A 16,314-nucleotide genomic window follows, 5' to 3' on the forward strand; every position below is an offset into this window, starting at 1 on the left:
AATGAGTCTTTTCCATTGTTTCCTTATTGTTGTTTAGGGTTATATAAAGATTGAATTTCAATTTGTATGGTTTATTTTGGGGGGATATGATTCAATATGATAAACGAAAGATAAAATTGGTGTGGCCTGATGAATATCTAAATCAAGTTTGAACACTCTACCTCATTTATATTAGGCAGCAGGGTCGATGTGTCCTGAAGTCTTTGTTACTTTAGTAACGGATTCTTATCGGACTCCTGCGCAGACAGGAGGTCACGGGCTCATCGCTGCGCACTCGGCAAACCTCGGCAGATTCCGGTACCCTACATCTAGCCTCGGCTGTATGACAGAAGTGATATGTACCTACGCCTATACATTTGCGATGCGGCACCAGTTTACTTATAAGGGAAACTTGCCCGCGTTTAGAAAGAAGTTCTCAAAATTGCGTCGTTCGAAGAGTGTGTAGAATTTTCAGTGCAAATGTGTCCTTGTCTAAAGAAAATCGGATAAACTTGACAGAAAAACAGCTTCAAACTTTGAAAATTTTGTAAGATAAAACATTCTTCAAATACGTCGTCCTCAATGACGTCATTGGTCGTCATGGACAACGCCATTGTAATCCTGGAACTTGAAAGTAGTTCTAATAGCGGTCTTTGTCATACAGCCGAGATTAGATGTAGGGTACTGGAATCTGTTGAGGTTTGCCGAGTGATAGCTGCGCTCAGCCAATATTCCAAATCTAGGAATGGAAAATTACACTAAACGAAAATTTTTGCTGTTCTTCAAGTAACGGACTAAACTATCAATATTGATACCACTAAAGTTTATGTATTCAACATACATAAATAATTACATAAAATCAATTAATACATAATTGAAGTACGGCAAGAATTTTCGTTCACGATAACATTCCAATCCTAAATATTGGCTGAGCATAGGCGTGATTGTCACAATGGGGGATCATTTCAAACGAGTTTTGTTTGTTTTTTTAGGGGGATCACGTGGCTAAGTGGGTAAGACGCTGACTCGCTAGCCTGGAGGTCGGTTGTTCGATTCCTGCATTTTCCGGCGTGGTTTCCCCTTGTCAGTGATGCAGGACGGAGGGCCTGACAAGGAAAGCTGTCTAGTCGTTCGGATGGGACGAAAAACCGAGGTCCCGTGTACATATTGGCGTGCACGTAAAAGATCCCTTGGCTGTTGGAATTCGATATAGGAGTAGGGCAAAATTTCCCTCATAGCACACTGTATGGCGTATGCCCGACTTCATTAGCCCAGTTTAGGAGCAGAACAGTAGGACGTTAAACCCCATTTCATTTCATTTCATTTCCATTTTGTGATTTTAGATCGTTAAATTCTACATGAAAATAGTGTTGGATTATTATAAATTTGTGTCGAATGTGGCAAGAAATGATTCTTTTTGGTGAACAAAGAAGAATCGCGGTGAAAAATTGACGGTAAGGATGCCAAAATAGCCATAGAATCGAGATGGGAGAAAAGCCTTATTTTCATATTAGTTGTCTATAGCATCAGCAACGGATAGCGGACGGAGTCCGATAAGAATCCGTTACTAAAGTAACTAGTCTCATCTCTGCTTACCCCGGTTATTTCTGAAAAAAAGTGTGACGGGCAAGCAGAGATAACGAATTCATTTAATTAGCCCTAGCTTCAATTTTTTCGTTATTTTGTCGCCTCAAAGGCGCGATTTAATTAACGATAATTTTGCAGTTCATCCGTACTTAAGATTTTTTAAAAAGCCAAATAAACAACTAATCTGTTGAGTAACGATATACCAGCAATTTTTTTTTTAAAAAAATGTATTGTAATACAATTTATACAACGGCGTTACCCGAACCCTCATAAAATGGTTTGTTTCTGTTGTTAAAAGTATAGTTAATCTTCATCCTTGCGTATCAAAGGATGTATCGGGTTAGGTGACCCAAAATTTGAGGGGCTTTCCCAAAGTCGGGCATAGGGAGGAGAGAGGGGGTAGGACTGGGGCTTAAATAATATGTTCGTCAGTGACAGAGCTGCAACTATTGAGAAACAAAGATCCATATTTGGAAAATATATTTTTTAAAACTCTAACCATATCAGATCGCCTAAAATTGAAGCTTATAATATAACCTTATACGTTAATCCTATAACTGAACAGAAAACGATAATTCAGATATTTATTTCTAAAATCTAAACAAAAATGTCGAGCCCCCCCCCCCCTGTTTCTCCAAGTCAGACAGTAGAAGCGTTATTAAAGATGCAGTATGTAAGATTTAGATAAAGAGTTGACCGTTCTTGCTATAATAGTTAAAAAAAAGATAATCAATTGAAAATTTCAGTCAAATTACTTCATTCAGAGTAGAGTTTGAAAAATAGTGATAGTCTCGGTTGTCATTGCTACCGTTGTTATAGTAAGCAAAGTCTAGATTATCCATTTTTAAATTAAATCATAATATTAAATGAATGGGCATTATGTAAGATTAGAAAAAGAACTGGCAGTTCTCGGTATAATAGTTAAGCAAGTAGATAATGAAAAGGGTATATGTTGCAAATTTCAGTCAAATTACTTATCGCTGCTTAGAAACCCAGTGTAGCCTCGGTTCTCATAGCTACCGCTGTTAAGATAATATACAAAGTCTTGATTATCCATTTTTAAATTAAATCATCGTTCTAATCTACTTAAAATTGGAGCCATCCGATATCGAGAGTTGGTTATGGTCTTGTCATGTTAATGTCTAATCAATAATTTATTTAAGGACTACAGACAGACCCAATAGGCAGATTTGGCTCTTGCATAATGCCTGTTTAATTAATGAAGGACCTAGTATTAGGCATATTTAGCTGTTGAATAATGCATCATTAAGATTCGCTTTTGTTTAGGACATACAATAAGTTGAAGCACCATTGCGGAACCCAAAACAGAATGGATGTTTTCACCGCGTCTGTCTACTGGTGTCGAAAACTACGATAAAAACACTCTTCATTATGCCCCCATCAGACCGGGTGGCGTCCTTACTGCGCTGCTGCGACCGTACAGCGACTCGAAAATGCACAAGGTCGCCGGCAAACGTAAACACAACGCGAGAAAACTTGAAAAAAGTCGCGTTCTTTACCCCGTCAAACCGGGGTGGCGCCTTTACTGTGCTGCTTCGGCGACGGAAAATGGCCCCAGAACGCATCAAGATCGCCATAAGCGTGGTAAAAGCGTGGTGGAAACGCCAGATATCGCGCTGTGGTCTCGATGGTCGCAAATGATCGCCGAGTCACGGCGTTTGTTTTGAGCATGTTCAAAACAAACGCTAATGTTCTGCGATCTGCCCTGGAAAGATGTGAAAACGCAATTCTTTTTTCAAGTTTGTAATATTTTGGGACATGTTCGTACGTTGTGTTCACGTTTGCCGGCGACCTTGTGCATGTTCTGTTCGCCGTACGGTCGCTGCAGCGCAGTAAGGACGCCAGCCCGTTCTGACGGGGGCATTACAACATTCCAGGTTAGATCGCAGAGCCTTGGCGTTTGTTTTGAACATGCTTAAAACAAACGCGATGATTAGGCGATCATTCATGACCATGGAGACCACAGCATGATATCTGACGTTTCCACCACGCTTTTACCGCGCTTACGGCGATCTTGATGAAATGAAATAAAAGATGAAATAAATCGTGAATACTGCCCGAAACATAGCTAAAAATACGTCAAGTAGCTTACATGTATATTCACGATATTTCGAACCAATTCGTCAATAATTATTCGATACACAGAAACTGAAGGTTAACACATGACATACCAAGTACATGTACTACCATTTAGTTTTACTGATAAAATAATTATTAGGTGATGGTATGGCCGAAAGGCTTACAAGCTGTTCCCGGACATAATAGTGACGAATCACACTGTCATTGGTCGTTAAAGGGTCCGCAATTGGTAAAAGTATTGAGATTTTTAGCGCCTAGAGATACGAATACGAAAGTAAAGGCTCCGCTTTCTGCAGTTTCGTTTCTAATGATCAGATACCATTCAGCCTATAATACCTAGATCGACCGATAACCCCGTGCATGGCCATCATTGTAGCGTTCTACATGCCCGGGCTATAGGCCCAGATTACTTGCATGCCGGGGTCCGGTTACCCTGTCGGTGGCGAGAGCCTGAAAAGTTAATTCACCAACTTTTCAAAAAATAGGTACCCACATTCGGAAAAATCACCTGTTTCTTCTACTTTACGATCAAGTAAAAGTGTATTTATGTTTAATTAATCTATACCAATAACTTATAAATTATTACTCGGCATATGTCCGGGTCAATGGATAAATGCCCCCCCCCCCCGCCCCTCTCACGGGCCCTGATTGGTGGACTTGGATTCGTGATCGGTTCCTGGATAGTACGCTCACATGCACGTAAATCTTTAATTATTTATTAATATCAAGGGGATTAAGTACATGCTCTTAGTTTCAAAATTAACATGAAATGAACATACTGATACCTGTTTATTACATCCTTTGAATCCTTCATTATCAAATTTCAGTAATTATCTATCATCAATTCTTAAGGTCGGACATTCAATGTCTATAATTGGTCATTTATTTTTCCCTTTTTTAATGTTTTATATTCGAATTTTTCAAATCGACCCAAATGCTATTGATGGGTTGGGTTATAGTATCCGGAATGCCGAACAAGCTCATATTTTTACAAATCTTTTAAAAAATTCAATTTTCAGAATTTATTCTAATATATGTGTTCTGTACAGAAGAGATCTCACGTACAGCACGGTGGCGTATAAAAGCGCTAAATAAGTGTTTTTTTTTTAAAAAAAAAAAAAGAAAATGCACAAATACATTTGGCCAACAAAAGACTTATTAACAGACTTTTGTTTTGAAAGAAACGCTGTCCAAAAATACTATATACTGATATATGAAAAATTAGTAATATTTCTTCGTTTGATACAAACTGCGGTGTAACAAATACATAAATATGTTTATTCTCCGAATTTAGATGTTGGCACCCTTATTTTCAACGAAAATTACAAAACATTGTAAAATAATTGGGGGTGGTGAAAATATATTATCACGCAATCGCCTGACAGAAAGTTTGATTGACCGAAGCCGGAACTAGCAAGTGAAGCGGATTTGGGTTATCACCACGATTCACGTGTTTAGAGCTAACGGGTGTGTCTAGACCGACTTGGACGGTGGACTTGGTACCCGGTTTATCTTATATTTTTCTAGAAAACAAATGCAGTACTTACTACCTTAGCTTTGACATGTGTGCATGTAAAGTGCCAGGCTATTCAATAGACCTAATCAGCTCTTATAAGTGAAATGGGGTTTAACGGCCCACATTTCTGCCCCAACCGTGCTAATGATGACGGGCATGCAACATGAATTGTGCTGTGAGAGAAATTGTGCCCGGACAGCGACGCTAAGGCTTACTCCTATTTCGAATAGTCAAGGGTTCTTTTTCCTCGGATTTTCTTCCCATACGAACGACTAGACGCTGTTCCTTGTCAAGTTCATTGCCCTGCACCACCGACAAGGGAAAACACGCCGGAAAATCCCGACGAACTTTCTCGGCCAACACCTGGATCGAACCCGAGACTCCCTGGTTATCGAGCCAGTGCCTTTTCGGCTCCTAGCCATTATAACAATAAGAAGCAGAGAAGTAAACAGTAAATAAATATGAAATATAAGACCAAATTAAAGAGAGAGAGAGAGTGTGTGTGTGTGTGTGAGAGAGAGAGAGAGAGAGAGAGAGAGAGAGATGGAGTTTAACGTCCACTCGACACAAACTAGGTCATTTCGGGACTAACACATGGTTCAATTTTATTTCAAAAATTCGCTTGCACGTAGGGGTCTTTAGCAGTGGGAGGAAGCCGGAGAAAACCCACGAGGTTGTACAGGCGACCCTACTCCTTGTCACGTACAACTGGGTAATCGAAAGCACGCCAGTTGACTCAATGACAGACCGTATGATACAGCGCAGCGCGCACGTGCTAACCATTCGGCCATCCACCCACCCCAACCACCCTCCAAATTAAAGACTTGTATACTAATAAATAAAGTATCAATCTGTCGGTCATGTCATCTCTGGAAAATGCAGTAGTGCGAACTCAGAAATATCAACCCGTGGATTTCACTGAAATTACCGGGGTCGCATCCCTGTTGAATTAAGGATGTCAGAGATTACGTTGAACTGAACTCATCCTTAGTAAACACCCAACTTTACCACAAATGATATGTCATATAATGAATTAAAGTTTAACCCTACATGCAGTACTTATCGTAGACGTAAAGCTAGAAATATCATGAGATGAAAGTGTAAAACACAATATAGTTTATATCTTTGGTAAAAGGGGGCACTGCCTGTGACATCAGAAGGTTCCTCGAATTTCAATTTGACATAAATTGAGAAGTTTACATGATTATGTGGATTTTGTGGTTGATAGGGGACTGAACCCATGACTTGCATCAATAACAGGCCTTTTGATCGCGATAGCGGACACGTTAGACAAAACGTCCTACCCCAGGTGTGGAAGAAACGGGAATAACTCCCATTAACAGGATCATACGTAGATGATACCGTGTTAACGAAACGTGGACGTTATGGTCTGCATTTATCACCGAGCGTACCCGGACCTTCAACAACATAACATTTGATCTTCAAAATATTTTTAAAAAACTTTTCATATTTTTATTCTTAATGCATATACCTAAAATAGACTACTATATAATATGGTTTGTTGTTGTTACGTCATGTATAGACAACTATTTGTATACAGTCTTTCAAATGTGTTTATCCATTGGTATAGAAATCTTATGGTCGTGTCTTTTGAATGATCTATGAGTCATAAAATGAGAAATGACATGGAATTAGCGTCCGTTAAAGTTCGTTGACTTTATTGGTTTATGTAACGCTTATGTAAATCATATTAATAGGACACAGTTTTTATGGGAAACAATCACTTATGGGGCTTGATAAAGATAAAAGGACAGTTGTACTTTTAGAATAAACCAGTGATTGTTTCCCATACAAATTGTTCTGTTAAGTAGTAGTTATTAGCACCCTTTCCTCGGTGTATCGGTGAATATCAGGACAGTTTTGGTCGAGGGGCCCAGCCGAGGCGAAGCCGAGGCGGCCCCCGACCAAAACTGTCCTGATATTCACCGATACACCGAGGAAAGGTGCTAATAAGTTACTTACATCACATTTCTATCGAGTATTGTGAACCAACATGTGAAAAATAGTATTTATCATCGAGTCGTTTCAACCGAAAAGTGACAAATACTTTCTGCTCTTTCATTATTTATCCCTTTCTGAGCCTCACGTTACATTTCATGGTAGAATGATTTCGCTATTGAGAGACGACCTGAGTAGTATTTACACGTGCGTCTTGCTATGATACTCGGAGCGTAAAACAATCACGTGTTTGTTTAGACCACACCGTCAAAACATCTTATCTATGGCGTAGAGGACTGCGATATTATTAAATGTAGTGTAAAGGAAATGCGAAACGTGGGTCATTCCTGGTGAAAGTATGCATCGGCTGATGGTTCTTCCGTTGAAATTTATTTGTAATAAAGTTTATGACTTTCTAGGCGTTTTTTTCATCCTGCTTATTATCAATGCCTGTGAAGTGTCCAGCAAGAGAACTGCGCCTTCTATCATCACAATTAATTAAAATAATTATTCAATATTCTAATATATATATTTTGCATATTAATATAAATCAAACCAAATTATAAAACAGATGCCAATTGATATGTATAATAATTGATTTTTGTAATATGTTGTTATGTTAATTTAATGTCATTGTATATGTTTTTGAACTGCCATGTAGTTCCCCCCATTTTGTTTTGTTACTATGATTTTGACTAGTTGTTTCATGTAGATTGGTCAGAGCCATTGTCTTCATTTGCGATCTGGATCGGACTAAACGTCCGCTACTGATTGCTTGATAGGTATCTAAACCGGGTTAAAAGTATCCGTGTATCAGAAATGAACAGTACTCTTTCTGTACATTACTGATACACGGACACTTTTAAGCATGTATTGCGATTAAACAGGACGGTTTTATCAAAGGTTACCAGTGGCAACGAGTAGAAGTGGGATGTAATGTATTTCCCAATCACTTAAATGTCACTTGAAGATTTTGTAAATCATACGAATTAATGCATTTAGCGCATCCGAACTGAACTGGGCTATGACCCATTGTTTTCAAGTTGTTTATTTACAGGGAAGAGTATAAAAATAACCTAAATTGATTTCGCTGTCAAATTATAATTCCATAAGAAGTCTATAACTGAATTAACTGAATTAATGCATTTTATGAAATAATCCGGATTGGGTTAACATTGATACGCTTTTTAAATTTTTATATGGATAAAATGAAAATAATTTTACAATTTACAAATAAAATTTATGTCGTTTTACGTATTTTCAATGCCATGACGAGACTAATAATGTTATTTTGTTGAATCGTCGTTTGGTTAAATGCCTATTTACATTTTAAGTAATGGTTTTGTGGGCGTTGGTATCTATTTCACATTGCAGTGACAGGTTTCGTATCACAAAGTATGTGCAGGAGTGGGGGTAGATCATAAGGTCTGTCATCAATTCAAAGTGGTGTGGTTTCGATTTTCCGCTTGTACGTGACAATGGGTATAGAGTCACCTGTCCAACCTCATGAGGTTTCATCCGCTCTTCCGGTTTCCTCCAACAGCTGAAGACCTATAAGCGCATTACTGAAATAAAAGTTAACCATGTGTTTGTCCCAAAATTACCTAGTTTGTGTCGAGTGGACGTAACACCTATTTCTCTCTCTTATAAAGTGTGAAAAATGTATAACTTGCATGGAAGCCGCTGTGGCTCAGTGAGGAAGACGTTGACTCGCTAACCTGGGTGTCCCTTATCCGTGGTGCAAGGCTTCGGACCTGACATTGACAACGTATAGTCGATCGGATGTTACCAAAACCCGAGGTCCCGTGTACTCATTGGCATACACGCAAAAGAACCCGACGACAGTTGGAATTCCATATAAGAGTAGGCCGTAGCGCTGCTGCCAGGGCAAAATTTCCCTCATCGTCTGCATTAGCCCTGTCGGAACAGAACAGTATAAGGACGTTAAACCTCATTAACGTTGCATTTAGGCAACTTATAGTCATTCGGTGACTTTATTGGATTGACTGGCCATTTTATATTCAAACCGTTAAGCTCATTTTATTTCACTGAAAGTGTCTGCTAGTACAGTAAAATTTACCCGAGCGGTAGTGAATAGCCGTGTCAATAACAGCTAGTGTCGACCAATCAACGCTTTAACTGTCAATAGGAGAAGGCTACGATTAGAAAACACTTGTGAACGCCGGGAGCGCGTGCTCCCTACATACATACATACATACCTGTAAATTACATATCCTATCGTTTTAATATTTTTGTAAAAGTAAAACGTTTATGATGTCGTAATACTCCACGAAAGGAAGGGGTCTCCTGCCGGATATATTCTTCAAGATTATTCATCCGGTTGTTACACGTTATACTGACTGGACAAAATACAACAGTATACCACAGTAAGAACTGAAGGCAAGACCACTGACTTTATCCTAAAGGTGAGACAATATATTATTACACTGTTAGCCGAACGCAAAAATCGCCCGCTTTTCATATAGTTTAGGATATTCGTGTGGTGTTCCATAATTTATTAATGATTGCTGCATATTTAAATTATTATTTAACGGAGAGCTTTTCAATCGATCGAGATTCGCTGAATATTGAACGGAACTTTTATAATATAATCTTAATTTAAAACGTTAAGTATCTTGCATATTAATGCATTTGGTTTAAAAAAAATTGGTATCCATTTGTTATATATAATTCTCTGTGACTCAACTACTGAAGGTTTCTTTTAAGCGTTCAACGCATAGCTGTTTATTTATTTGTCTGGCTATTTTAGGAAAGAGATCGCTGAATATTTATTTTTCAATGTGAGCTTTGAACGAACAAACGCAGTAGAATATTTTAAAACGTTGTGAATGCATTAAACTGTATTATTTATATTGTGTGAACATGTAAGCGGTGAACGACAAGTATATAATAGTACTATTAATAGCGGTCGTATTTATATCAATGGAGTAAAAGTTTATCATTTTCAAAACTCTGATATATTTGGTAATTACGGTGTGTATCAACAGAGTGTGGGGTAGTATAATACGATCAGGATAAAGTACCCAGTCTCGCGAACGGGACAGAAAGAAATAAACTAAGCTTACCCGTAAGCCATGGTTAAATGCCAAAAGAGAGAGGGGTTTTACTTAGGCTAAGCCTGTTCCCCAATTGTTCTGTTCGTCCCAATTCCTTAAAGCTGGAACACAATATGGTATATATGGTGGCCATTTTGGGACTAACGACAAATCCCATGCGAAAACCCCGAACTTCACTAGTGCTTTAGACTTTATGTATCACCCGATGGACTAAGCACACTTCCTGAGCCGTCTCACATGTTTTACTCCGAACAACAACAACAGAAACAAAAATGCAACACGGATTTAAAATTCAGTGCTGTTTTTTCACCATTCAGCATAAAAAAGACATTCTGTCAATTTTATTTTATGTTTGTTGTTTTTACGAAGACAAATGAATTTTTCAAAACTGTTTAAATTCTTGACATTGACTTTAAACACAGCTGAACGAAAAAGAACAAACCAATCACACGATATTAATTTGTTTGTATGTATGGTCTTATATTTCTGATAGTTCATTTCTCTGAAACACTTTTTTATGCAGGGTTATCTTGCCCTGTTTTTTTTCTTATCCAATCCACCGACTGGGATATACATTGTACAGCTGAAGTGATTGATAATGACGATTCTAACTTATTTCGGAAGAAATGATAGCGAGTTTTATCAGTTCATTAACCATCGGGCGATTACTTTCATTGGTCTACAAAGTTAGTTTACTGACTGATCAAAATACTAGTTGTTGATACGGTTTTTACATCGTACTTTGAAATGTCCCTACATCTGGGATAATATCTAATCACTTTAAACCATGCATTACAGTAGTAAATGTAGCAAATTGTTGATAATGGTCGGATATATTACTGAAGGGGTATGAAAACCGAAAATCTGAAATAATCAATGAAGCCCAACAGTTTTGTGAGAAAATATACGACCCCAAAATTTCATATTGCAGGAGACTTTCACAAATTAAGTTGGCCAGTTCACAGCAGGGACTTAGCATAAAGTACTAGACCCATATTACTATTGAATTTACAAATATATTATATATGTCATAAGAGCTTTGGAGGTCTTGGCCTACTGAAAAAAAAAATGTTTTTTGATTTGACGTGATTCGAATATGCCTGTACAGCAAGGCTTGTCTTGTCCTTGACGGTCATGTTCTTCGAAACAAGCCCAAGGCTTCGCGAATTCATGTACGAACGACATGAAATTTGGGATTCTTGTTCCTTGGTCAATTGGTCCAGAGTTCAAGGGTATACTTTTTTCCGGTAAATTTTTCAATGGGCAAATGCTCGAAGTTTTTGGGGTAATTTTGAGGTCTACTGTTATATTGAATATGATATTATTAAACAATAATTACATTTATTTTCTTCATGGGAATGGCAAATCCATTTTACGTTTTTCCATTTGTGGAAAATTGACAATCAACAAAACAGCTTTCGCTAATTATAGGATTGGCACATGACGTGTAATTAATATAGCTGAGTTTTTATGATCATTTGTATTTATATTTCAATCTAATATGGGTCATATGAACAGTTAGTGTTATAAATTACAAACAGAAAAATAAAAATAACTATTCTGGGCAAATTACCATGCGTTGATTGTCCGACAATTAGGTCATTGTTATTTTACGTCCATGCAGTGTCTTCGGGAATGGCCTGGTTGATAGATAAATAAATAATATGCCATGATCCCGCTCTCCATATCCGCATTGTTTATCAATATGGTTGATAATGTTGTGGAAAATGAGACGTTGAACGCCCGTCTAGAAATTAAATTTTAAAACAAAAAATAGCAACAACAAAAACAACTTTATGAATTTGGGTGAAAGTATAATGACACAATTTTTGTTATAAATATAAAATTTTAAATATAGACTTAGACAGTTTTGCTTTCAAATGAAGATTTAAATTATTAAATGAAAGGGGTAAAAAGCGGAAATTAAACTTTTTCTATTATTATTTTCATTAATTGCCTTCACATACCTTTGTGCAAATCACGTTTATTAACTTTTTTTTCAGATGTACACACAGGTACAGAGCGTGTGTGAATTCAACTTCATTAAAAGGGTTAAATCAACTAAATGCATTTTTATTAGAAAAATGTATATGTAGTCTGACTCCATAAAGGGGGCAAATGACACAAATGAACATTTGTGTTCCTCAATAGCGTTTTGTTTATTATGATAATTCAATGTACTTACATCTACCTACGTGAACATACACACGTGTAAACTTTATATATATTTATTTTACTAATTTCCAGGTAGATTCATGTTTTTCGTCAACTAAATAGAACGAGTTTCTAACAATACCTATTGCCATGCAAGTTATCGCCTATACAGCGATCCTTTTCGTGTTTATAGATCTAATAGGTAAGTGAGTGCAAAACAATAAGATAATAAATTTATATACGTAATCTGAATTACGCCGACAAAGTTTGTTGTCATTTTATAACGTCATATAGGAAGATAATCATAAAATGTAATTTAAGCTCCGCTCAGTACAATGACGTCAATATTTAAAATGCATAATCAAATGGAAACAAATTTTAACCAAAATTTAAAGAGACATTACCGATTTGAGGTCTTTGTCGGTTGGTAATAAAATAATTTCAGTTGGACTTAATTTTACAGTTGTGTATGTTTAATTAAGATTGTGTGCTAAATTTGAGAAGACTTAATTTTACTGTGTAGTTACATTGTGAAGGTTCAATTAGTTGAGCGCCCTAGGGCAGTCAGCTGTTTATCAGTGTGTTCCAATGCGCTTTGGATCATAAGATCTGTCATTGAGTGGTGTGGCGGCTTTTTGATTTCCCACATGTACGTGACAAACAGTAGAATCGCCTGGCCAACCTCGCAGGTTTTCTCTGGGTCCTATGATTTGCTGCCACTGCTGAAGACCCTGTACGTGCAACCGAACACAACTAACACAATACTTCAATTATATAAAAAAAAGGTCTGTATCACGGCGATCGTTTGTCTAAATCCCCCTGTTCAACTGCATCTTACTAAAATCATTTCAAAGCGAAAAATACAAGAAAAATAGCGCTTACGACTACGAGTATATAATAGAAATTTCACTTTTCATTAGCATGGTAATGTTGTATTTTTTTTAATATTTTAGATGTCGTTCCGTTTCTGGGCAAACCATGTCTGCCATTTTATTTATAATAAATAGGGAATGGTTAATCATGTTTTATGCGACACAAATCAGAGATCATCACATCTTAAATCATTTCCTCTTTATTTTATTTGTCTGCATAATTTTTAATTTTTACCCCCCCCCCCCCATTTGTCTCCAATTTCAGAATGTCACTCATCTGTTCCCGTTCAAAGATTTGATGGTTATTTTAATAATGAACAAAGGCCGGAAATCGGCAGTGTGGGTAAGTAAAATAGATGACAAAGTATAAATTCTATTTCTTCATACCAAACATAGAGATTTGTGAATATTTAAAGATGTGTAGAAGTATGTTAGTAAAAATTAAGTTGTTGATAATTCAAATTGCCTGATACACACCCATTGTAAATTAAACAAGTTATTTATTTATACGAAAGGTCTGACGTTGCTATCTAATCGTCCGAATTATTCACATGTTACTACGTTTGTTCAATCATGTCTTGCGAGTATAAAACACACTAGTGGCTACGTTAAAAATGTTGATTGTCCAAAAATATTCCATTGAAGTATCTGAAAAGATAGATGTGTTTGTTAATAAATTGTTTTCCTGGTGGTTTGGATAGAAACATTTAACAAATTGGACCAGCCTATCACCGCGAATGTCGGGGAATCATATCTGTAATTGTTTTTACCATTAAATCAGTTCTTCAGAAAACACGATAAACCACAAGCATACTTTCTATTTTCCTTTTAGATTTATTTATTTATTTATTTATTTATTTATTATTCAGTTTTAAATTCCAAATTGTGTCAGATAATCGGTCCGGAAAGGAAATATGTCCACTGAGATCATTCATTGACAGATATGATTATTCGCCCCCTTGGCGAGACATTATCATAGGTTATATTAAAGGTTTGTTGTTCATCCAATAGGCGTGCGAATAAATACATGTAATTATGAATCATTTCATGTAGAAAAAGACAGGCCAATCGTTCTTAATTAACCTACTGTCTTTGAGCTGTCATGTAAGGTTTGTCGAGTAATTAAGTCTATGCAATCATATATAAATAACTCATTAACGATAATGTGAGAAGGTGTTCACACATTCATCATCTCAATGAATAATCATAACCTGGGGATTTTTTTTCATTTGTTATAGACACACGTATCTATGTCGTGCACATTATACACGTGACTACGACTCTAATATAAATAAAAACTGGTTATGATATATTGGATAAATAGTTTTGCATAATTCCCAGAACTAAACGGCGATAAGCGTATGGGTGAATTTGCTTTAAGTTATGTGACTGATTTTGTTTATATTATTTAGCACGTACATCAAATATAGATTTAGAAAATATATATATATATATATTTTTTTTCAGGTCGCCATTTAAGGAGAAATATAACAACAAAGTATGCTGATTATACATACTATCCTTCGGGTTCTGAGAGACCTAATCCTAGAGGAACGTCAAATATCGTTTTTAAAGGAGTTGGTAGAAGCCACTCTCATCATAGACGATCTGCCCTTTTTGCCTTCTTTGGTAAGTATCATCCCCGGAAAGTTAAACGGGGTGGGGAGTGGCATTTTAATGAATTATCGTACGTAGACAGCGGTAGGTCTAATCAGAAAGCATTATTAATTATCACTGAAGGTGTTTTATAACATTTACCAATTCTCCCGATTTTCAATACCATAACCACATTTCTCGATAAATTAGTTAATACCAGTGTCACGCGTTTTCTCAGTAGGCCTACTTCGTATATGACACGTATCTTTATTTTAATTTTTTTATGGAGGGAGGGGCCAGAGGGGGTGGGGTACAAAAATATCGCTGTACCCATGACATTGTCGCAAGTAAAATGGTACTGGCAAGCATACATAAATATATAAAAAAAAAAAAAAGGAAAGGGGGGGGGGGCATCTAAAAAGCTAAGAAAATACGAGAAAGTGAAGCAACGTAATTCAAGACTAGGTTCCTTCTGAAGACGGAAACTGGTGCTTTTTTTGTCCTGGTCCCATGTGCAAGGAACTGAGTCGTAGTAAGTTCACCTCTTGTTCTGTAACTAAAAGAAAATTAATATATTCCGGCGCAATGCACAGGGTGTCTTGAATTGGTTTATGGGGTAAGAGAGATAACTCCAAGTTTTCTAGATTCCCGTAGTAAAGCATTGACGTCAGTGTAGTAAAGGATCAAAAAAAGGTGTTCTTACGACAAATGACAGACGTCATTGCTCGCGACTTTTGAAAGTTTACTGAAACTTCCGTCTGTATTATTCAGTAATCATTGTACATCAACATTCATGGTGTTTAGGAAACCAAAAACATTGTCCATATTATTATGATTTGTGATTAGAGATCGAGTAACACATTTTAAATCGAGTAACACAAACAGATGAAATGAAATGAAATGGGGTTTAACGTCCTACTGTTCTGCTCCTAAACTGTGAAGACGGGGGCGCTATTGCACTTTCGTACCTCTACCAGTTCCCGTGGTCGTAGGAACTGGAACTGGTAGAGGTACGAAAGTGCAATAGCGCCGAAGAGGGGCATACTTACACGCCAATATGTACACGGGACCTCGTTTTTTTCATCCCATCCGAAGGACTAGACAGCTGTCCTTGTCAGGCCCTCTGTCCTGCATCACTGACAAGGGGAATAAAACAAACAGCGAAGCAAGTTTTTCAACATGAGCATCTGTGAATGTTTGAAGGGTTGGTCTGGTCGAGCCATTTGCTTTAAATTAGGCCCTAATTTACTTTAAAAAGTGAGTGGTTAATTTGCCTTGACCTTGAAAAAAAATGACAACAATGAGACGATGGTAATTACATAGTTAATTTGTTTGTAGATATAGGCCTATCAGTGAAACCATTAGGCCTAGGCCTACATCTTCTGCTTAAAGATATGTTATGATGGGAGATTAAATAAAGAGCTGGCAGCTCTCACTATAATAGACTGTTAAAAACTAGATATAACGGGAATAT

General features: G+C 37.0%; 1 protein-coding gene across 3 annotated transcripts in view; it reads left to right on the top strand.

The window, feature by feature from the left end:
• The window catches only part of LOC126822318 (dual oxidase 2), a 71,299-nt gene that overhangs the window by 34,425 nt on the left and 20,560 nt on the right, over nt 1-16,314 (top strand). For 2 of the 3 annotated variants that reach the window (XM_050551121.2, XM_050551120.2), the window contains exons 3-5: nt 12,466-12,574; nt 13,510-13,587; nt 14,712-14,873. In XM_050551121.2, coding sequence (XP_050407078.1) covers nt 12,523-12,574; nt 13,510-13,587; nt 14,712-14,873 — 292 coding nt within the window. In that variant the 5' untranslated portion in view covers nt 12,466-12,522. Of the gene's footprint in view, nt 1-9,322; nt 9,568-12,465; nt 12,575-13,509; nt 13,588-14,711; nt 14,874-16,314 lie in introns of those variants that run through there. The other variant, XM_050551119.2, reaches the window with a different exon arrangement.

The sequence above is a fragment of the Patella vulgata genome, chromosome 5 (assembly GCF_932274485.2).
Source record: "Patella vulgata chromosome 5, xgPatVulg1.2, whole genome shotgun sequence".
Classification (NCBI taxonomy): Eukaryota; Metazoa; Mollusca; class Gastropoda; family Patellidae; genus Patella; species Patella vulgata.